Below are 23,406 nucleotides of genomic sequence, written 5' to 3'. Positions count from 1 at the left end.
CTAGCAAGCTTTGTAGCCTTAGCATTCAGTCCTTATAAAGTAAAATATATCATTGTAATATATTTTTCTTCTTGACTTTTGAAAGTAAAAAAATTGCTTCAGACTAAGCATTACTCACTCAGTTCCAGGTTGGATGGTGTTTTGTTTATTTGTTTGCCAGAGCATTTGCTGTCATCACTCCAGAGAATGCGTTTCCATTGCTCCAGAGTCCAATGGCGGTGAACTTTACACCACTCCAGCCGATGCTTGGCATGGTGCATGGTGATCTTAGGCTGGTGTGCGGCTGCTCGGCCATGGAAACCCATTTCCTGAAGCTCCCAACGAACAGTTATTGTGCTTATGTTGCTTCCAGAGGTCGTTTGGAACTCGGTAGTTGGTATTGCAGCCGAGGACAGATGATTTTTACACGCTATGCACTTCAGCACTCTGCGGTCCAGATCTGTGAACTTGTGTGGCCTACCACATCGCAGCTGAGCCGTTGTTGCTCCTAGACACTTCACAATAACAGCACTTACAGGGCACCTCTAGCAGGGCAGAAATTTGACAAACTTGATTTGTTGGCATCCTATGACATTGCCACTTTGAAAGTCACTGAGCTCTTCAGTAAGGCCATTCTACTGCCAATGTTTGTCTATGGAGATCACATGGCTGTGTGCTTGATTTTATACACCCGTCAGCAATGGGTGTGACTGACATAGCCGAATCCACTATTTTGAAGGGGTGTCTACATACTTTTGTATATATAGTGTACTTGATTGACAGTGTATAGACAGTGTAACGTTATCTGGATTTAGGATTAAATGCATAGAAATAGAATGAATAGAAAGGACAGATCATTGACTTAAATGGGGATTACCATTCCATTCATTCATTCCCTCTCTTTCCATTTGATCCTATCCGATCTTAGGTGAAATCCATAAAGATAACTTTTGAAAAACTGGGCTATGGGAATTGAGAGATTGTTATGGCTGGAGGATATCTCACCTGCAGTTCTTGTTACAGTTCTCCTCTGTTATACCGTCTTCATCTTCTCCCCAGACATCCACCGCTGAGAAGATCAAGGCCACCAGCACGGCGAAACAGCACACCAACGCAAAGATTACGATGCATTTCTGCTGAGACTGTAAGAGAGAGCAACACATTGATTGTTGGACATTTTTATTCACCTAGAGGGTCAGTGCCCAAACCTTGCCCTCACCCTGGCTGCTTTATTGCACTGCACAGCAAATCATAAATGATAGCAGCACGTTCCCAAAGGAAGTCAACGCAAACATTTACATACTGTTCATGGTCAGGATCAGCCATATGGGGGAGAGAAGCCAACAGGGAACCCAGTAAAGAGGCATTTTTTGCTGATAACTTGGCATATTTGGGCTGGATCCAAATGGCTGCATATGGTGAAAATATKACCCTTATTTGTAGGGATAATAATTGGAAAAGGGAGAACAAAGTATTTGCAGGGGAGGCCATGGCTGGTGGTACAGTGATCTACTAAAAACAGTTAGATTTGGCTCCAAATCAATCATTTATAAAAAAGTACTTCTGGAGGGCTTGTCCAAATCAAAAGGGGCACTTGGACCTTGGCCAACCCTGTGAGATTGTAATGGTAATATATATATATATAGAGTATGTCACCCCAACACTGTTTACTAGTCTCTGGGTCCTTTAGAAGGAATTGTGTGTATACTGCAGGACAACATCAATAACAGTAAGTTTTGCTCTTGTTTTCCTCGTGTTTTGTGGACCCCAGGAAGAATAGCTGCTGCTTCGGCAAAAGCTAATGGGGATCCGACTATACCAATAAACCAAAGTAGCCTAATGAAGGCAACTTACATTTTATAAAATAAAATATTCTAGTGAAAACTGTGTTGACAATATTATGTTGGCGAACACTGTGCCCTTTGTTACTAATATAGACAGTATGTTCATTAGCAATGTTACCCCTAGCGTGTATCAGCTCTTCTGTGCAACTGAATGATCTTATGTGCTCTCAGTACATTTACTGTGATACGGCTGACGGATTCCGAGGTCATCTTTAATGTAACTCTGATGATGTGAGACCTCTAAAGTATTTTCACTCCGCCAATTATGATCCTCAAAAAAGTGGCACCATTTGATCTACACCACGTGTCCATAGAAAGATACGCCAACTTTGAACTGGGGAAATGTGGATTTAGAATTAATACATTCAAAAGCGAATTATACATTGTTGCTCAGAATTTCAAATGTCCTTCTCTTTTGCTCTATCAAGCTAATCATGTTTATCATATTGCCATGGGGGAACATAAACTTATGATAAGACTAACATTCAGTTACTGATCCACCCAAACATAACAATCAAAGGAAAGCAGGAAACGAATGTGGTTGCTATAATTCATTTGTTACTATGGTATTACATAGTAATGACATAATAATTAGAGACTAATCTAGTCCCATACTGAAGGGTGTTTATATTGTGTTCTGTCTGATTGCTTATCTCAGTGGGGTACTCACTTGGTTATAATGAGAACATTTTGGATAATCATTATACTCCAGTGACATTATCTTCAGATATACAGTGCCTTGCAAAAGTATTCATCCCCTTGGTGTTTTTCCTATTTTGTTGCATTACGACCAGTAATTTAAATGAATTTTTATTTGGATTTCATGTAATGGACATACACAAAATAGTCCAAATTGGTGAAGTGAAAAAATAAAATAAAACATGTTTCAAAAAATTCTACAAAATAAAAAACGGAAAAGTATGTATTCACCCCCTTTGCTATGAAGCCCCTAAATAAGATCTGGTGCAACCAATTACCTTCAGATGTCACATAATTAGTTAAATAAATCCACCTGTGTGCAATCTAAGTGTCACATGATCTCAATATATACACACTGCTCAAAAAAATAAAGGGAACACTTAAACAACACAATGTAACTCCAAGTCAATCACACTTCTGTGAAATCAAACTGTCCACTTAGGAAGCAACACTGATTGACAATAAATTTCACATGCTGTTGTGCAAATGTAATAGACAAAAGGTGGAAATTATAGGCAATTAGCAAGACACCCCCAATAAAGGAGTGATTTGCAGGTGGTGACCACAGACCACTTCTCAGTTCCTATGCTTCCTGGCTGATGTTTTGGTCACTTTTGAATGCTGGCGGTGCTCTCACTTTAGTGGTGCATGAGACGGAGTCTACCACCACCCAAGTGGCTTCAGGTAGTGCAGCTCATCCAGGATGGCACATCAATGCGAGCTGTGGCAAGAAGGTTTGCTGTGTCTGTCAGCGTAGTGTCCAGAGCATGGAGCGCTACCAGAGAGACAGGCCAGTACATCAGGAGACGTGGAGGAGGCGTAGGAGCAACAACCCAGCAGCAGGGACCGCTACTCCGCCTTTGAGCAGGGAGAGCACTGCCAGAGCCCTGCAAAATGACTCCCGCAGGCCACAAATGTGCATGTGTCAGCATATGGTCTCCACAAGGGCTCTGAGGATCTCATATCGGTACCTAATGGCAGTCAGGCTACCTCTGGCGAGCACATGGAGGGCTGTGCGGCCCCCAAAGAAATGCACCCACACCATGACTGACCACCGCCAAACCGGTCATGCTGGAGGATGTTGCAGGCAGCAGAACGTTCTCCACGGCGTCTCAGACTCTGTCACGTCTGTCACATGTGCTCATGTGCTCAGTGTGAACCTGCTTTCATCTGTGAAGAGCACAGGGTGCCAGTGGCAAATTTGCCAATCTTGGTGTCTCTGGCAAATGCCAAACATCCTGCACGGTGTTGGGCTGTAAGCACAACCCCCACCTGTGGACGTTGGGATCATTAAATCCATTATTAAAAAGGGGGCCACCAAAACTCACAGACCAGACAAGGAGGGAATTAATCAGAGAGGCAACGAAGAAACAAAGATAACCCTGAAGGAGCTGCAAAGCTCCAAGCAGAGATTGGAGTATCTGTCCATAGGACCATTTAAGCCGTACACTCCACGAGCTGGGGTTTACGGAAGAGTGTCCAGAAAAAAAACATTGCTTAAGAAAAAATAAGCAAACACGTTTGATGTTCGCCAAAAGGCATGTGGGAGACTCCCCAAACATATGGAAGAAGGTACTCTGGTCAGATGAGACTAAAATGTAGCTTTTTGCCTAACAAGGAAAACGCTATGTCTGGCGCAAAACCAACAACTCTCATTACCCCGAGATGTTTTTCATCAGCAGGGACTGGGAAACTGGTCAGAATTCAAGGACTGATGGATGATCCCTGATCCCTGATGGATACAGGGAAATTCTTGAGGGAAACCAGTTTCAGTCTTCAAAAGATTTGAGACTGAGACGGAGGTTCACCTTCCAGCAGGACAATGACCCTAAGCATACTCCTAAAGCAACACTCGAGTGGTTTAAGGGGAAACATTTAAATGTCTTGGAATGGCCTAGTCAAAGGCCGGACCTCAATCAAATTGAGAATCTGTGGTATGACTTAAAGATTGCTGTACACCAGCGGAACCCATTCAACTTGAAGGAGCTTGAGCAGTTTTGCCTTGAAGAATGGGCAAAAATCCCAGTGGCTAGATGTGCCAAACTTATAGAGACATACCCCAAGAGACTTGTAGCTGTAATTGCTGCAAAAGGGGGCTCTACAATATTTTTTTTATTTCACCTTTATTTAACCAAGTAGGCCAGTTGAGAACAAGTTCTCATTTACAACTACGACCTGGCCAAGATAAAGCAAAGCAGTGCGACAAAAACAGAGTTACGCATGGGATAAACAATCGTACAATCAATAACACAATATAAAAATCTGTATACAGTGTGTGCAAATTAAGTAAGGAGGTAAGGCAATACATAGGCCAATAGTGGCAAAGTAATTACAATTTACACAGGAGTGATATATGTGCAGATGAGGATGTGCAAGTAGAAATACTGGTGTGCAAAAGGGCAGAAAAACAAAAACAAATGTGGATGAGGTAGGTATATGGTTGGTTGGATGGACTATTTACAGATGGGCTGTGTATAGCTGCAGCGATTGGTAAGCTGTCTTGACAGCTGACGCTTAAAGTTAGTGAGGGAGATATAAGTCTCCAACTTAAGTGATTTTTGCAATTCGTTCCAGTCATTGGCAGCAGAGAACTGGAAGGAAAGGCGGCCAAAGTAGGTGTTGGCTTTGGGGATGACCAGTGAAAAATACCTGCTGGAGCGCGTGCTACGGGTGGGTGCTGCTATGGTGACCAGTGAGCTGAAATAAGGCGGGGTTTTACCTAGCAAAGACTTATAGATGACCTGGAGCCAGTGGGTTTGGCGACAAATATGTAGCGAGGACCAGCCAACGAGAGCATACAGGTCGCAGTGGTGGGTAGTATATGGGGCTTTGGTGACAAAACGGATGGCACTGTGATAGACTACATTCAATTTGCTGAGTAGAGTGTTGGAGGCTATTTTGTAAATGACATCGCCAAAGTCAAGTTATGCACGCTCAAGTTTTCAGATTTTTTTGTCTTATTTCTTGTTTGTTTTACAAGAAAAAATATTTTACATCTTCAAAGTGGTAGGCATGTTGTGTAAATCAAATGATACAATAAAGGCAACAAAATAGTAAAAAAGCCAAGGGGGGTGAATACTTTTCAAACCACTGTACACAGAAAACCCATGCTATAATCTCCCCAGTGAGCTGGACACTTAATACAATATTTTATTGCTTGGATTCGGTTTGTCTTGTTCTTACATACTTGGGTGCCCTGACGGTAAAAGCAAAGTTCTCATCATAACATCATATAATATCTATTGAAATATTCCCTCATGTACAGTATACACATTTTATCTGTGTACATTAAAAAGTATACCCAATGCACTTTGTGTAGTGGTAAATCACAACTCCAACCGGAACATTGTATAATGGGCTATTGACATACAACCATGACCTAATTACTCCGCAAGTAAAACAATAACAAATATGTCCTGATCTCTTTAACTGCTGCAGGAGCCATAGCATAATTACTATTGAACACAAAAGGCCATTATATGGTCAGCTACACGGAGTTCATTACTGAAAAGAAAACTTGAAAAACAATTATAGGTAAATAAGACCTCTCTCACACATGAGGACATATGTTTGCATTATGTTTGTGTTGTTGGGAGGGGTCATAGTGGATTGAGGGAACAGACAACTCCATTTTGTTGCTTCCAGCCTACAGACAGAAACTAAAACAAGAAGCTCCCGCGCTCAGGTCTGTTCAACGCTGGTCCGACCAATCTGATTCCACGCTTCAAGACTGCTTCGATCACGTGGATTGGGATATGTTCCGCATTGCGTCCAACAACAACATTGACGAATACGCTGATTCGGTGAGCGAGTTCATTAGAAAGTGCATCRGCGAYRTMRTACCCACARCAACKATTAAAACATTCCCAAACCAGAAWCCGTGGATTGATGGCAGCATTMGCRCGAAACTGAAAGCACGAACCACTGCTTTTAACCAGGGCAAGGTGACCGGAAACATGACCGAATACAAACAGTGTAGCTATTCCCTCCGCAAGGCAATTAAACAAGCTAAGCGTCAGTATAGAGACAAAGTAGAGTTGCAATTAAACGTGTTAACCCTCGCAAGGCTACAGGCCCAGACGGCATCCCCAGCCGCGTCCTCAGAGCATGCGCAGACCAGCTGGCTGGTGTGTTTACGGACATATTTAATCAATCCTTATCCCAGTCTGCTGTTCCCACATGCTTCAAGAGGGCCACCATTGTTCCTGTTCCAAAGAAAGCTAAGGTAACTGAGCTAAACGACTACCGCCCCGTAGCACTCATTTCCGTCATCATGAAGTGCTTTGAGAGACTAGTCAAGGACCATATCACCTCCACCCTACCTGACACCCTAGACCCACTCCAATTTGCTTACCGACCCAATAGGTCCACAGACGACGCAATCGCAACCACACTGCACACTGCCCTAACCCATCTGGACAAGAGGAATACCTATGTGAGAATGGTGTTCATCGACTACAGCTCAGCATTTAACACCATAGTACCCTCTAAACTCATCATCAAGCTCGAGACCCTGGGTCTCGACCCCGCCCTGTGCAACTGGGTACTGGACTTCCTGACGGCCCGCCACCAGGTGGTGAGGGTAGGTAACAACAGTAGTGGAGAGGGTAGTAAGTTTTAAGTTCCTCGGTGTACACATCACGGACAAACTGAATTGGTCCACCCACACAGACAGTGTTGTGAAGAAGGCGCAGCAGCGCCTCTTCAACCTCAGGAGGCTGAAGAAATTCGGCTTGTCACCAAAAGCACTCACAAACTTCTACAGATGCACAATCGAGAGCATCCTGTCGGGCTGTATCACCGCCTGGTACGGCAACTGCTCCGCCCACAACCGTAAGGCTCTCCAGAGGGTAGTGAGGTCTCCACAACGCATCACTGGGGGCAAACTACCTGCCCTCCAGGACACCAAGGTCAGTACAGGTGCATCAAAGCAGGGACCGAGAGACTGAAAAACAGCTTCTATCTCAAGGCCATCAGACTGTTAAACAGCCACCACTAACATCAAGTGGCTGCTGCCAACATACTGACTCAACTCCAGCTCACTTTAATAATGGAAATGTATCAAAAATGTATCACTAGCCACTTTAAACAATGCCACTTAATATAATGTATATGTATATACTGTACTCTATCATCTACTGCATCTTGCCATCTTTATGTAATACATGTATCACTAGCCACTTTAAACAATGCCACTTAATATGTTTACATACCCTACATTACTCTTCTCATATGAAATGTATATACTGTACTCGATACCATCTACTGCATCTTGCCTATGCTGTTCTGTACCATCACTCATTCATATATCTTTATGTACATATTCTTTATCCCTTTACACTTGTGTGTATAAGGTAGTAGTTGTGGAATTGTTAGATTACTCGTTGGTTATTACTGCATTGTCGGAACTAGAAGCACAAGCATTTCGCTACGCTCGCATTAACATCTGCTAACCATGTGTATGTGACAAATACAATTTGATTTGAACTCATTGTGCCCCACTACCTAGAGCCTGTACTGACTTTGCAGGAAGCCCCAAGCCTGCTCAAAATGGCTGCCGCTTTAAAAGCTCCATTGTTCTAGTCCCTGTGAAAAAGACTGACGACTGGTACATGGCAGCTGGCAGGGTGCCAGTCAGTCACATACCCACTTGAAGGGAAGGTCAGTATGGATGGGCATTCAGATTCAGGGATATGAGTGATTAAAACATTAGGCCAAAATGATAGATGTTGAGCATGCAGTGGAAAGTTGGCCTGTAATAGTAATTTGCCCAAAGTGAGTGTATTCACTGCCATTACAGTCAACTCTCTCTCAGAACGTAATGGAAGATGATTTACAACTATTTTACCATGGTAGTCATGGTACTTTGGTATCAGTTATCTAGAGTCTTTTAACTAATTAGATGCCTGTAATATTGAAAATGGTAATGCAAATGTCGACAAGTCACATATTTTCAGAGACCCATAGTGAAATTAGTTTATTACTGTATACAAGAAAAAGACAGGAAAATGTCAGGGGCCTAATTAAGTGGATGATGATTCCTCCTCCTATTTTAGAGCTGCAGATTACCATGCCCTCAAAGGAAAGGGTTATACCACAGCACATTGAGAGAGATAACACTCAGAGCTCATGCAATGCTACACTCTTAGAAAAAAGTGTTCCAAATGGGTTCTTCGACTGTCCACATAGGATAACCCCTTTGGGTTCCATGTAGAACCCTCTGTAGAAAAGGGTTCTACATGGAACCCAAAAGGGTTGTACCTGGAACCAAAAGGGTTTTCAACTTCCAACCAAAAAGGATTCATCAAAGGGTTCTCCTATGGGGAACAGCCAATAACCCTTTAAGGTTCTAGATAGCACCTTTTTYTTCTCTAAGAGTTAATTTTTTACTACTTATCCTGGAATAATTTGACTAATGTTGTCTCTAACCATTGGAGAACCTATGCAGAGAAGAAAGCCTCATGTTTCATGAACAGACAGTCTTGTTTCGGGGCAAGCCAAGTATCTGTAAGCCGCTGCTGTGGCCAGAGATGTCTGTGCTGATGATCAAATCATGCAACAAGATTTTTTCTATTCCCTTTGTAGTTGCTGAAAATTCAATTCCAGTATAGAGGAACAGCTGGAGCGTTTGACTGTTGACCTCAGCCATGGATTTAGCCTATATACAGCACAGGCGTTGGAAAAGCCTGTCCCCTGTACACTTTAGCACGTATAAAATGTGCCATCTTAATTTGGCCAGTTTCTCACAGCAGGAAAATTACCCTGCAGCAACAAGAAATGTTTTATTGTAATGCTCGTCGTTGGAATGAGGTGAGGACCAAAACGCAGCGTGGTAAGTGTCCATATTCAATTTAATAACTGGACACTAAGAATACAAAAATAACAACGTGAATGATACAAAACGAAAACGAAACAGTCCCGTATGGTGACAGACACAGGAAAACAACCACCCACAAAACATAAAGGAAAACAGGCTACGTAAATATGGCTCCCAATCAGAGACAACGACTGACACCTGCCTCTGATTGGGAACCATACTAGGCCAAACACATAGAAATATAACCATAGAACAAAACATAGACAAACAACATAGAATGCCCACCCCAACTCACGCCCTGACCAAACTAAAATAAAGACATAACAAAGAAACTAAGGTCAGAACGTTACATTTATGTGAATTATAATTAATGGTAATTTTTATAGGGGTTGATAGATTTTTCATGAGGGCAAATCACATCAGAAATGTTAAAGTGGAAATTACAAACTTTAGAAGCCTTTTTAAACTTTGAATACACCTATACATTTGAGATGACAGAGTGATCAAAGTAATATAGTGCATCTGTATACAGCTATCCCAGAAAGAAAGGTGTCTACAGTGTATGCCCGCAACAAACCAGATTTGTCTTTCTTTCAGCATAAAGCTTCAAGTGGTGATCCAAACCGACAGGGCCTGACAATCAGCGATTTCTTGATGTTTTCATGGAAGTTGTATAATTTAAATGAGCTTCTTGGGTCGGTCACATTTGTAACAAGCTAATTGCATTCACTAAAAACCAAAGCAGAAAGGCATGCTTTAATCTATATTTGGCTCCCAGAAGTGATTAACAGACAGCCTGCATATCTGTTCTGTACTAGAGGGTTCAGTAACCTACAGTATTCCTTCATCAAGCCCCAGAGAGCACTCAGCACAGAGTTCTCTACCTACCACCCGCAAGGCTGGTCTACCACAGTGCATTTACCATAACCTTATGTAACGGATGTGAAATGGCTAGCTAGTTAGCGGGTACGCGCTAGTAGCGTTTCAATCAGTTACGTCACTTGCTCTGAAACCAATATGTAGTGTTGCCCCTTGCTCTGCAAGGGCCGCGGCCTTTGTGGAGCGATGGGTAACGACGCTTCGTGGGCGACYGTTGTTGATGTGTGCAGAGGGTCCCTGGTTCGCGCCCGGGTATGGGCGAGGGGACGGTTTAAAGTTATACTGTTACACTTACATCATGGACATAACGCATGCCCGCACAAACATTGTTACCTATGAAATGATGCAGAGATCTGCAACAGAAACTGCTCATCCTTGTGGAAATAGTGGAGAGAGAGAGTTAATATTCAGTGTGCCTCAAGAGACTCATTGTCTGTTATGAGCACAGCTGTTCTATGAAGAACTGCCATCGCTCACCAGCTTGTAATGGAAAATAATAGGGCAGGGGAAATTAGATTGTATAAATATTAAACCGTGTAATAAAAAAGTTGAGTTATACACTGTTATACATAAGTGCTCAGAAAGGTGCCAGTACTGAGTTAGATTGGAAATATTACTCTGTTTCAATAGAAGCTTTGCCGACCACATCTTACTTTCCCATTCTTTCAGACACTAGTACAGTAGTAATGTAGTAATGATGTATAACGAAGAGGAGGATTTCTTATCAAACTTGGCATATTGTGCAGACAAAAAAGAACCAGAGTATAACTATATACTATATCATTTCTCATCTGTACTTTAGTAAGAGGATCTTTCCTTGTAGTTTAGTCAGGATAGTTGAGGAGTACAGGCGTTCCTGACATCTAACGGCTTGGCACTTGTTAAAGAGCAGGTCATGTCTCTGGTAGACTGATGTGGGTGCAGAGACTCATGCTGAACACTAACGAAGGCACCAGGGTGAAAGGATTGGATGGATTTCCCTAAACAGACTCTTGATGCATAGTGGGTGTAATAACTCTGTTTACCTTCTACATATAGACAGTTCACACACAGGGGAATTACCACATTCTGCGGAGAATGTGTAAAACACTGATAAGACACCAAAACTGTGTAAGATAGATTGATTTGAAAAGAAAACTTACCACCAACTTCAAGTTCTTCTGAGGACCATAAATAAATAAATAAATAAAGATGAGATTGATGGCACTGTATGTGCAATCTAAGATAAGCTTGGTCTTGAATTATAAATAGCCTGGAAATAAAAAACCTTTAAAGTTTCATTAAATATCTGAAGGTTGGTGCTAAATCCACCTCCTGAATAATGCTTTGAGGACATCACATTTTTCAAGCGTGTCCCTTTAACAAGTACAAATGGCCCCTCTACCCAAAAGTAACAGGGAAAGCTTCAGATCTTGCACCTCTCTGAGGGAGGTGTAACAATAAGAGAGCGAAGTGGAATAAATTAAACTGATGGTATAACGCACAACAACTAAGGAAAAGGAATTACCGTAGCTGTAGATCACCTAAGGTAGAGGGATAGTTACAGTAAGAAACAGTCAGGTGTACATCTATCAAGCAATGGATAATGTAATATCTGGCTTTATTTTGTTACTACTGAAAAGCTATTATGTTAAGAAGAGTTATATTACATTATTCAGTGGATATTAAGTTATCCATTGCACCAAGGACAAAGGGAAGGACCTCTGTTGGGTGAACCCACAGGAAAGTCCTCATACATGTTGTTATATGCATGTTATGTATCAACATATATTCATGCTATTTCAAAGGAACACAAAGAGAGAACATTTGAAAAGGTCAAAAACAACTTTACTATATAAATAAACCATTTATATGCAGAGGTCTGTAACAGTTTTTCTAAGGTTGACTTTACCTAAATAATATAGCTCACCAAGGCAGTAATCGACCCAACTTAAATTAGCTTAATTTATGATACATTTAAAGCAGCAATCAGCAGTAGAAACAATAAAACAGCCTCCCCACCCCCGGTTCAGTAAAACGCTGAGGGATGGGGCTGGAGAAATGTAATCACTCAAATTCATAGACGGCGCTATGGACGCAAGGACTGACCATCCATGATATCAGAACTATAGTTTTAATCATGTTCTGAGAACCATCTAGTTTGTTTACATTTTCTTTGTTTACAAACATTGGAGTAAAACTAGCTTCTATTTTGGGTTCTAATGGGGTACAACGGTTGAAATAAGCTCATGAGGCATTTATAATATATATTCTTCATGAATCATGGGTAGGCCTACATGTCAATAATGTATAAGTCCAAAAATGGATGTAGCAACCGCTGATTGCCCCTTCAAGTTGGATCAATTTGTTGTTACAGGTCATTTCCATGTAAAAGGACCCATGGGAAGTTAATAGGAGCATACCAAACTGGGTGTCAAATGAACGCTAAGAGTCTATATTTGGGGGAAATAAATGCAAAGATAAATGTTTAAACCATTTTCCATTAAACAAAAATTGGTATAAGTAATAGCTTTGATTTCTGGTCAAATCAAATCAAATTTTATTGGTCACATACATGTGATTAGCAGATGTTATTYTGGGTGTAGCGAAATGCTTGTGCTTCTAGCTCCGACGGTGCAGTAGTATCTAAAATTACACAACATATACCCAGTACACACAAATGAAAAAGGGGTCTAACAAAACATCAGAAACAGTCTTAAAAGGTATTGGAGAAACATCAATACACAATAATGCTGAAAGACACATGCCAACTAATATCAACACATATTTAGTTGTTTTCTGCCTTCTGTAAGTTTAAGAAACATTGCCTTGTGCCTTGCTATTGGGTCACCTGCTACTGTTCTCCCTTCCATTGGCATACTGTTATGTTCAGCTCATGATTGTTTTCTTTGTCGTCTGGTGGCCAAAGCGAGAGTGTAGAGAAGAAATCTCTCTCTCTCTCTGAGATTACATTTTTTTTGGTCCGTTCCATACTGACCTTCATTTGGCCCCAACAGCTCAGTACAGAAAAGTAGAGTACAGGTCAGTAAAGTACAGTCGTGGCCAAAAGTTTTGAGAATGACACAAATATTATTTTTCACAAAGTCTGCTGCCTCAGTTTGTATGATGGCAATTTGCATATACTCTAGAATGTTATGAAGAGTGATCAGATGAATTGCAATTAATTGCAAATTCCCTCTTTGCCATGCAAATGAACTGAATCCCCAAAAAATATTTCCACTGCATTTCAGCCCTGCCACAAAAGGACCAGCTGACATCATGTCTGTGATTCTCTCGTTAACACAGGTGTGAGTGTTGATGAGGACAGGGCTGGAGATCACTCTGTCATGCTGATTGAGTTCGAATAACAGACTGGAAGCTTCAAAAGGAGGGTGGTGTTTGGAATCATTGTTCTTCCTCATTCAATCATGGTTACCTGCAAGGAAACACGTGCCGTCATCATTGCTTTGCACAAAAAGGGCTAGGCAAGGATATTGCTGCCAGTAAGATTGCACGTAAATCAACCATTTATCGGATCATCAAGAACTTCAAGGAAAGCGGTTCAATTGTTGTGAAGAAGGCTTCAGGGCACCCAAGAAAGTCCAGCAAGCGCAAGGACAGTCTCCTAAAGTTGATTCAGCTGCGGGATCGGGGCACCACCAGTACAGAGCTTGCTCAGGAATGGCAGCAGGCAGGTGTGAGTGCATCTGCACGCACAAAGAGGCGAAGACTTTTGGAGGATGGCCTGGTGTCAAGAAGGGCAGCAAAGCAGCCACTTCTCTCCAGGAAAAACATCAGCTCTATGAAGAGTCTTGGTGGTTCCAAACGTCTTCCATTTAAGAATGATGGAGGCCACTGTGTTCTTGGGGACCTTCAATGCTGCAGACATGTTTTGGTACCCTTCCCCAGATCTGTGCCTCGACACAATCCTGTCTCAGAGCTCTACGGACAATTCCTTCGACCTCATGGCTTGGTTTTTGCTCTGACATGCACTGTCAACTGTGGAACCTTACATAGACAGGTGTGTGCCTTTCCAAATCATGTCCAATCAATTAAATGTACCACAGGTGGACTCCAATCAAGTTGTAGAAACATGATGCACCTGAGCTCAATTTCGAGTCTCATAGCAAAGGGTCTGAATACTTATGTAAAACAAGGTATTTCTGTTTTTATGTTTAATAAATGGGCAAACATTTCTAAAAAACTGTTTTTGCTTTGTCATTATGGTGTATTGTGTTTTTATTTTTATTTAATCAATTTTAGAATAAGGTTGTAACATAAGAAAATGTGGAAAAAGTCAAAGGGTCTGAATACTTTCTGAATGCACTGTATAATCAACATACCTTTTTACTAGCGGGCGGATTCACAACGTTAAGGCCATTGAACTACTCCCTAGACTACTAACATAAAAAACAAGGTATTCTTCTGTCTCTGACACCTGCAATAAAAAGTGCTGGCAAATGCACCACGTCGTCCAAACAGTGTCTGGTTCCTCAGTCTCCTGGCTCCTGTCTTCTTATTACCTGGCTTTCTACAGCCATTCCCATCACACAGTGCTGTTTCACTACAGTACTTTACCAACTCTGTTCATGACAGCGTGAAGGTCCCCAGAGCCAGTGAGTGATGCCAGGACAGTGTGTCCTATCAGCTGGATGTGTCTCTGCACATACTCAGCACATCAAGGCTAAGCACTCTGGGATGCATGGTCTTTCACTCCTTTTCCATCTCCAGAATGAATGACAGACTGTATTCATGTGTGCTGATGGCCCAGAAAAAGATACTTTCAATGCAAAAGGTATACATTTTCCAAGCCCCTGAATATTTACATCTAGAAGTGCAGTGCTGCTCAAGTCATGTTGGTTAAGAATGAATCATTTTGTCCAGAAGCTGTTTACAAGCCTCTCAGAGGACTGTGTAATACCTCAACACAACAGTGCGACTTCAGAAATGTTGCAGAGGACGAGGACCAAGAACCGTTTCAAAAGGACCATGATTGACATGGCAATGCAACTCAGGAACAGCAAGCTTGGCAAGCAAGCTTTATGATATCTGTATTGGTGTGGCTATTTGCCAGGTATGTCAGGTTCAATCTGAGGGCCAGTCACATAGCTGAACCAATCAATGGAACCTCAAGCTCATTTCATCAAGACAAGCAGAGGGGAGGGAACGGGAGGGAATATCAAGGGGAATTTTGGATTCAAAGATAAGAAGCCTAATCAGAAGAACTGCTCTGATACACAAATTGTAGTTACAGCTTAGTTGAACAGGGCTCATTTGGAAGGGAAAACCCTTGAGAAAAAAAAAACCTATACTTGAAAGTCCCATATAAGCCTACACATCTTCTGATATTATCGAAAATCACTGTAACACCTTGAGATCATAAACTGTTATGGTGAGATTGGCTATGATCAACCTTCTCTGCTACACAACAGTTAGCATTGGCCACATGGCATGTTGCTTGTCACTCAACTTACTGTTTATCTTAAGCCTTTTTCACACTGCGAGCCTTAATGCTCAAATCAGTTTTGTTTTTGAAATCCATGTGCTTTTTGGCTGTCCAGACCGCAGGAAAAACAACTGATTTGAATCGGATATGCAAAAAAAAAAGAAGGAATTTGAGTCACTTCAAACTGCCAATGTGAACAAGGCTTTAGAGACCTGACTCACTGTTCCTTTCCTAATGCATTATCCACAATAAAACAAACAAGAGGGACGCCCAGTTTCAATCTGTTGGCAATTTGTGTAGAGGCATTACATAACGGCTGCAGCATTTATCAATCCCCAATCATCGGGGGATTGTGTTGCAATCTATTCACTCCATCGGTACTGGGCCTGAAGGTTAGCTATGATTGTTGTGAGTCCTGCCAATATTATCCATCATCCTCCTTGATCCAGTGTGTCATGTTTTCACTGGGTACTAGACTCCAGTCTACACTGAGAAGTAATTGACGATTTCAATACTAACATGTTACAGGTAAAATGTACATTTGAAGCCAAGGAAGTCAGGTTAAGATGGCGTCTCATGGAAACATAACATGTGCAGTTGGAGCTAATCCAGGAAGTGACGTTGCAGGCTAGTTCAGTGCTGCCCTCTCTCATTGAGTAACTCCAGTTGAAGGCAAACCGGGGTACTGCAGGCTGCCATTAGCAACTAAATTATACTTATAACTCCCTCTGTGTTCGTTAAAAAAATATATAAAAAATTTAAAAAATCAGGACATACACCTGGTGTAATAGAAGCAATAATTGCTACCATGATTGTCTTCGATTTTATTTATTTTTTTACATGAAGATTGACATTTCCTCATTCCCTTTAATAGGGGATCCTGTTTTCTGCAAACAATGCCTGCAGTACCACGGTCAGCCTTGAACTTTGTGGCTACAATAAGAGTGGATAGTCCTTCTTCCCTGGCGTGAGCTAGCTATCTGCCAGTGACTGACAAATGTGCTGCATAGGTTCCAACAGGAGGAGCTTTGCTGTCTGTGATTGGAACCCATGTGACCCAGTGATTAATACTGCCAATTACACAATGGAGTGATGGGTGTTTAGAATGCATATTGTTTCGCTCTAATGGTTCTTTGACTGTAGCATGTTCAATTGCACCAACCCAAGTTATCACCAGAGTGGATCTTTATGTGGAATCTCCTAAAGGAACATTAACATTGGAAATGTGAGGTGAGGACGCTAATAATTGTTATCAACAATCAGTTGTAACTATTCAATATCCATGAGTCAGCCATCATATTTGTGATGCATCTCCTTGTCAATGGCAGTCAAGCAGTCAAGTCGATCATTGCTATGGTTCTCTGGCTGAAATTTGAGTGAGACCTTTTCCCCAACCTTTCCAATACCGCCTTCACACAGAAAGGTCAGAAGACAAACGCTGGCGTTTGCCTTGGAACTCACTACATCTCCCCACAATGATTTACACTCCACAGGATGTTTTGGGATAAAGAAGGATGGTGGAAATATTTAAAATCAGGGAAAGTTGACAAGGGAAAAAATGGCAGATATACTTTTCTTTTTTTAGTATTATTTCTATTATCGTCTTCCTCTTTATCAATTGGAATGTATTCATTATATCTCCATATCAATACAGACCTCTGGATAATGACAGAAACCTGAGATGAAATTAGAAAACATTACTGGAAAGAGGGAAAACATTACTGGAAAGAGGGAAAACATTACTGGAAAGAGGGAAAACATTACTGGAAAGAGGGAAAACAGAGAGAGGGTAAAAGAGAAAAAGAAAACTGGCCAAAAAGGTGCAGGTTATTTATGTAGCTATAGATATATTATTTATGTAGCTATAGAATGGCTCTAGTGGTAAAAAAGCAATCAACAAGATAGAAAATACACTATCAATAACCTGAGAATTTGCCAGGAACATGTTCTCTCTCTCCACTATCTCTTGGAGTGGTAACTGGTAAGGATCGCGTCTACTTTAGTCTGAAGGGCTAGGACCCGCTCCCTGCCTTGCAGGCAGCTCAGCCCATTGATCGCATCCAGGCCCCTTCTGATCAATAAGTCAATTAAGCCCCCATTAGAGCAACATGAAATCGGAGGCTCCAGACACCTCTAATGCCAGATGGGAGCAGACTAGTTTTCCAGACCCTGGGACCCTTCCCCTCATCCCTGGGAAGCCTCAGCCTGGGGCTTTCATGACCAGAGGACAGCTGGTGGAGCACGAACACCATGATGATGGGAACAACGCAACAGAACTGCTGCACTGACAGAAAGCAGGCCATTTCCCTAGACAAGGGACCAATTAACCACCATCTTTGTCAGAATAGAATATAATAAAAGCCTCGAACACTTCAAAGAAATAAAACAAATTACTGTATGATGGTGCAGAAACACCAGTTTTGCCGGCTACAGTAAGCTATCAGTGTTCTCCATTTACAGTAGAAATAGTATATATCCTACGGTTCTTCTAATGCTTCTTCCTACTTCTGCCCTCTCTGCATATCTGTCGAGTATTATATTCAAATCATCAAGCTTTATTTATACAGCACATTTCAGACATGGAATGCAACGCAATGTGTTTCACAGGAAAAAACAAATAAACAATGAAAATAAAACAACTTAAATATTTACAACACAAACATAAGAGAATAGAAAATTAAAGAATAACAAAAACTGAACGATTAAAAATCACCCTAAGGAAAAGTGAAGCGAAAAAGGTCCACAGTTTCGGCCCCCCTCAGGTTCTCTGGCAGGCTTTTCCAGAGGCTGGGGACATAATAACTAAAGGCTGCTTCTCCATGCCTCTTGGTCCTAGGCTATGGGATAGTTAAAAGGACAGTGCCAGAGGACCTGAGGAACATACTGGGTACATACCTTAAAAGCATATCTGACATGTATTGGGGTGCACAATCGTGGATTGATTTAAAAACCAATAGAAGAATCTTACAATGAATTCTAAAACTAACAGGCAGCCAGTGGAGATACCTTAAAACCGGTGTAATGTGTGCTCTCCGTCTGGTCTTGGTCAGTACCCGTGCTGCAGCATTCTGTATGTTTTGCAGTTGACCAATGTCTTTCTTGGGTGACCAGACAGGAGACCATTACAGTAGTCAAGCCTACTTGTAATAAAAGCATGGATGAGTCTCTCTGTATCAGCACGAGAGAGAAACGGTCACACCTTGGCAATGTTCCTCAAGTGGTTTTACAAGCTATTTGTCACATTCCTAATGTGGGATTCGAAATGGAGTTCAGAATCTAAAATAACATCTAGGTTTTTCACCTGGTGTTTTATYTTTATTGCCCGTGAATTAAAATGTCCAGACAGATTCTCTCTCTCTGTGCTTTGGCTCCAACAATAAGTACCCATGTATTTAAATCACTAATACAGTCTAATAATTTATCCATGAAGCTAAAATCCTCTGGTGACACAGAAATGTYAAGTTATGTATGGTCTACGTAACAATGGAAATCAATGCTGTGCTTTCTGATAATGTTGCCATGGGCATGTCACTATCCATAGGAGCCGTCTTTACCGTGGAATCGGCACGGTTTACAATTGCACTGCCAGGACTGATCTGTGAATTGCTGTCTGATTTACAGGGTGCGTAAACTCCCATCACTACTGCTCCAAGCCACATACTAGAGAGACTCGGACACACTCTGCAAGCTAAATAACTTACACATTCTGCATTAGGGAAATGTGTTATGTTCGTGTCCATTTGTGTGTCTATATGGATGTGCTTAGACAAGCAACCCAACTCTGATCTTTTTTTCAGATCCAAAGACCAATTAGTGGAAGGTGTGTGTGTGCGTGCGTGCGTCTTTGTCCTTGTGCGCGTGTGTTTGCATGTGTGACATGAAATTATTGCGAATAACTGCAAAATTTATAATTTTTTCCCAGTAATTGAGAAAAAGATGGGTTAAATGCCCTGCCAGATGATCAGAAATTCCGTTTTGGTAGAAGAATGGAGAGAGAAGGTAGAATATTTGATCAAATAAATCACTTTCAAGCATCAACCAAGCTATCTCAAACACAATTCAAAACCATTTCACTTTGCATATAATCTAATAAAAGGGACATGCAGTAATTCATATTTTTATAAATCAGACAGTGCACACTTATTAGATCTCATTATTTTTGGAGTGGCACCATTAGTTTAGTCCAGTTAAGGGCCGATCAATGATACGTCTCTCCATGCTGCAGTATCATTGGTCCAGCCAGGGATGGTAGCACTGTTGCCGTCTCAGTCCCTCCCTCGTGGAGCCCCTATAGGCTGCAGCCTGCAGCACTGGCTTGGCCATTACAGGCTCACAGAGACCTCTGAGCTCATGACCATAACTGGTCCGTGGTCAGCCCATCCGCTCATTCAATCCTTGTGATATATGATCTCCAGAGCACTGTGTGACCTAATGCTCCAGGATGGAGTTTGGGAAACCCTGCTAAACAAACAGTCTGCCAGTGTGTGGGACTAAGATTTTACTCATATCCTCAGAGACTGTAAGCCGTAAGTAACAATGTAATCTTTAACTGACCCCGCCAACTGATCTCATAAACTGACCCCACCAACTGCATTGTTGTACAGATGCACAATTGAGAGCATCCTGCCGGCCTGTATCACCGCCTGGTACGGCAACTGCACCTCCAGACGGTGGTGCGGTCTGCACAACACATCACCAGGGGCAAACTACCTACCCTCCAGGACACCTACACCACCCGATGTCACAGGAAGGCCATAAAGATCATCAAGGACAACAACCACCCGAGCCACTGCCTGTTCACCCCGCTATCATCCAGAACGCGAGGTCAGTACAGGTGCATTAAAGCTGGGACCGAGAGACTGAAAAACAGCTTCGATCTCAAGGCCATCAGATTGTTAAACAGCCATCACTAGCACAGAGAGGCTACTGACTACAAACAGGCTTGAAATCATTAGCCCCTTTAATAAATGGAACACTAGTCACTTTAATACCGCTTACATATCTTGCATTACTCATCTCGTATGTATATACTGTATTCTATACTATCTATTGCATCTTAGCCTATGACGCTCTGACATTGCTCATCCACATATTTATATATTTATATATATATATATATATATATATATATATATATATATATATATATATATATATATTCTTATTCCATTCCTTAGATTTGTGTGTATTAGGTAGTTGTTGTGAAATTGTTAGATTACTTGTTAGATACTGCTGCACTGTCGGAACGAGAAGCGAAATCATTTCACTACACTCGCAATAACATTTGCTGAACACATGTATGTGACCAACACAATTTGATTTGATTTGGAACTACCTGAGGAGGCAGAGGTGAGCCAGTGGTGATGTTTCCATGGGTACCACTCCAAGTAATTCTGGCTTCCCTCTCCTATGGGCTTTCTGCTGGATGAGTTCTGTTAGCTCAGTGTGTGTGTGTGTGTGTGTGCGTGTGTGTGTGTGTGTGTGTGTGTGTGTGTGTGCGTGTGTGTGTGCGCGTGTTGGCACGCTCTATGCATAGAGATCCTGTCTGCGAGTGGAATTTAGAGAGAAACCCCTCCCCCTCCACTCATTTCCCCACAGGCAGAATAGCAGGTCAGCCCGTGTCATATTGGCTGCATGCTTCAGTTGTCAGCTTTGTTTTGTGCAGCAGTGCTGAAAGAGTGACGGCCGATGCGAGGGAGAGTTGCTGCACTTTGCACCTTCCCTTACTGCTAAGTGAGCTGTGACACCCCCCAAAGAGGTTGTAAAAAATATCTACACAAACCCTTCAACCCTGTATCCCCGGTCAAACATCCTCAGCATCTCAGTGCTGTCGTCTGCAATGTGACAACAATATGACAGATGTCAAAATGACTGGAACCACACCAAATTCCAAAAGCATTTGACAAATATGGAAATTAACAGCATCCCCAAATCCTCATTAAAGTTTTCACGCACCAACCTTATAAACATTTGAAATCTGGGAATGTTGTTTAGCATGAAACTATGAGCTGTTTCATGTCATGACTAAATTTAGTCAGCAATTTAGTGATATACAGTGGGGAGAACAAGTATTTGATACACTGCCGATTTTGCAGATTTTCCTACTTAAAAAGCATGTAGAGGTCTGTAATTTTTATCATAGGTACACTTCAACTGTGAGAGACGGAATCTAAAACAAAAATCCCGAACTACAGGAAACGTATGATCTCTGTAATTGCAAACAAAGGATTCTGTACCAAATATTAAGTTCTGCTTTTCTGATGTATCAAATACTTATGTCATGCAATAAAATGCAAATGAATTACTTAAAAATCATACAATGTGATTTTCTGGATTTTTGTTTTAGATTCCGTCTCTCACAGTTGAAGTGTACCTATGATAAAAATTACAGACCTCTACATGCTTTGTAAGTAGGAAAACCTGCAAAATCGGCAGTGTATCAAATACTTGTTCTCCCCACTGTATGCCTTCACAGCAATCTTTCTTTAGTGTAACTTCATCCTCAAGCAAACAACCCAGCACCACAGCAGCACTGCCTTCCCCTCAACGTTATACTATACATCCCAGCCCCCAACTACTGAAGAGCCCAAATCCCTCACCTATTTTCAATGTCTTCATCAAAAACTACAACCCAGTGGTGTTGTGAAGTACTTAAAAGGCAAGCAAATCAAATGTACAGTTTGCACTGAGATCAATGACCTCTCAGCTAAGCATATCGTACGTACATACTGTAGCATCAAAAGCTCAGAGAACAACACTGTTCACAGCCAAAAACACATTCACCTGTTTTAAATTTCAAAGTCTCATTGCGAGCTACAACACAACCCCACGTAAGCTGACACATGAATGTGAGCTAAAAGATGACATGCCAGCTGGCAACGTTCCTAGTGAAACAATAGCTGCTGACCTCTCTGAAATTATTTGGCTTTCTTTGAGTAAGTAGAACTCACCTTCATGATGCACCCCTGCGTCGACAGTCCTCTCCGCAGCACACGTGTGTGTGTGTATGTGTGTGTGTGTGTGTGTAATTGTGTGTGTTTGTTTTCTGGGCAGGAGCCTGTTTCCGACAGGGCAGGGGAAGCTGTCCCCTCACACGCTGCTATTCCTGTTGGCTGGACAGGGTCCAAATGAAAGGTATAATGTAGAGTGTAGAAACAGGAAGCTACTGAGTCCTGCTATCAATCTCTCCCTCTCTCACACTCTCTATTTCTCACTCCATTTTCCCCCTCTCCTTCCCTTTCCCTCACTTGCTCGCTCTCCCTCCCGTATCTCTTCCTCACACTTCTCCACCCTTTAGTTGTAAACACAGATCGTGAGATTGGGAAAGATAGATGGTCCATTCTCCTCACCCCTCCTATCTTTCATGATCCTTCCCCCTCTTCTATTCCATCCAATACAAATCCACTCCAGCCATCTTCCCCTCCCTCTGTTCAAGCCATACGGAGTGAGAACCTCAACCAGAGGCAGACCGGTACATCTGGGCAAAATCACAACTCCTGTAGCTCCTCAGTTCTCACACAAAGTCAGACACAGACACACTATATAAATTGCTACACGCATATGCATGAATAATATTAGTTAGCTCACATGAATGCAAAGGAAATTGTAGTTGACAGGTCTGTAGTAGATAAATTATAAATCCTCAGCGGGTATTAGGAATTATACACACACTGCACATGTGTAGATTACAAACAAGTTATCCACAGCAAAGGAAAGACATTGAACACTATAGGTGGCATGAAGTGGTGAACTGACAGCAATGT

General features: G+C 41.8%; 1 protein-coding gene across 1 annotated transcript in view; it reads right to left on the bottom strand.

Moving 5' to 3' along the window:
- The window catches only part of LOC111951607 (inactive phospholipase D5), a 60,941-nt gene extending 37,879 nt beyond the window's left edge, over positions 1 to 23,062 (bottom strand). Inside the window, exons 1-2 of the mRNA XM_023969787.2 lie at positions 22,594 to 23,062; positions 985 to 1,121 (exon numbers count right to left, since the gene is read on the bottom strand). Coding sequence (XP_023825555.1) covers positions 985 to 1,121; positions 22,594 to 22,599 — 143 coding nt within the window. The 5' untranslated portion in view covers positions 22,600 to 23,062. The remainder of the gene's footprint in view (positions 1 to 984; positions 1,122 to 22,593) is intronic.
- Positions 23,063 to 23,406: the final 344 nt, after the last annotated feature.

The sequence above is a fragment of the Salvelinus sp. IW2-2015 genome, linkage group LG25 (assembly GCF_002910315.2).
Source record: "Salvelinus sp. IW2-2015 linkage group LG25, ASM291031v2, whole genome shotgun sequence".
Taxonomy (NCBI): Eukaryota; Metazoa; Chordata; class Actinopteri; order Salmoniformes; family Salmonidae; genus Salvelinus; species Salvelinus sp. IW2-2015.
Note: the sequence above shows the minus strand (reverse complement) of the source record. Positions and strands in the feature narration are given on the sequence as shown.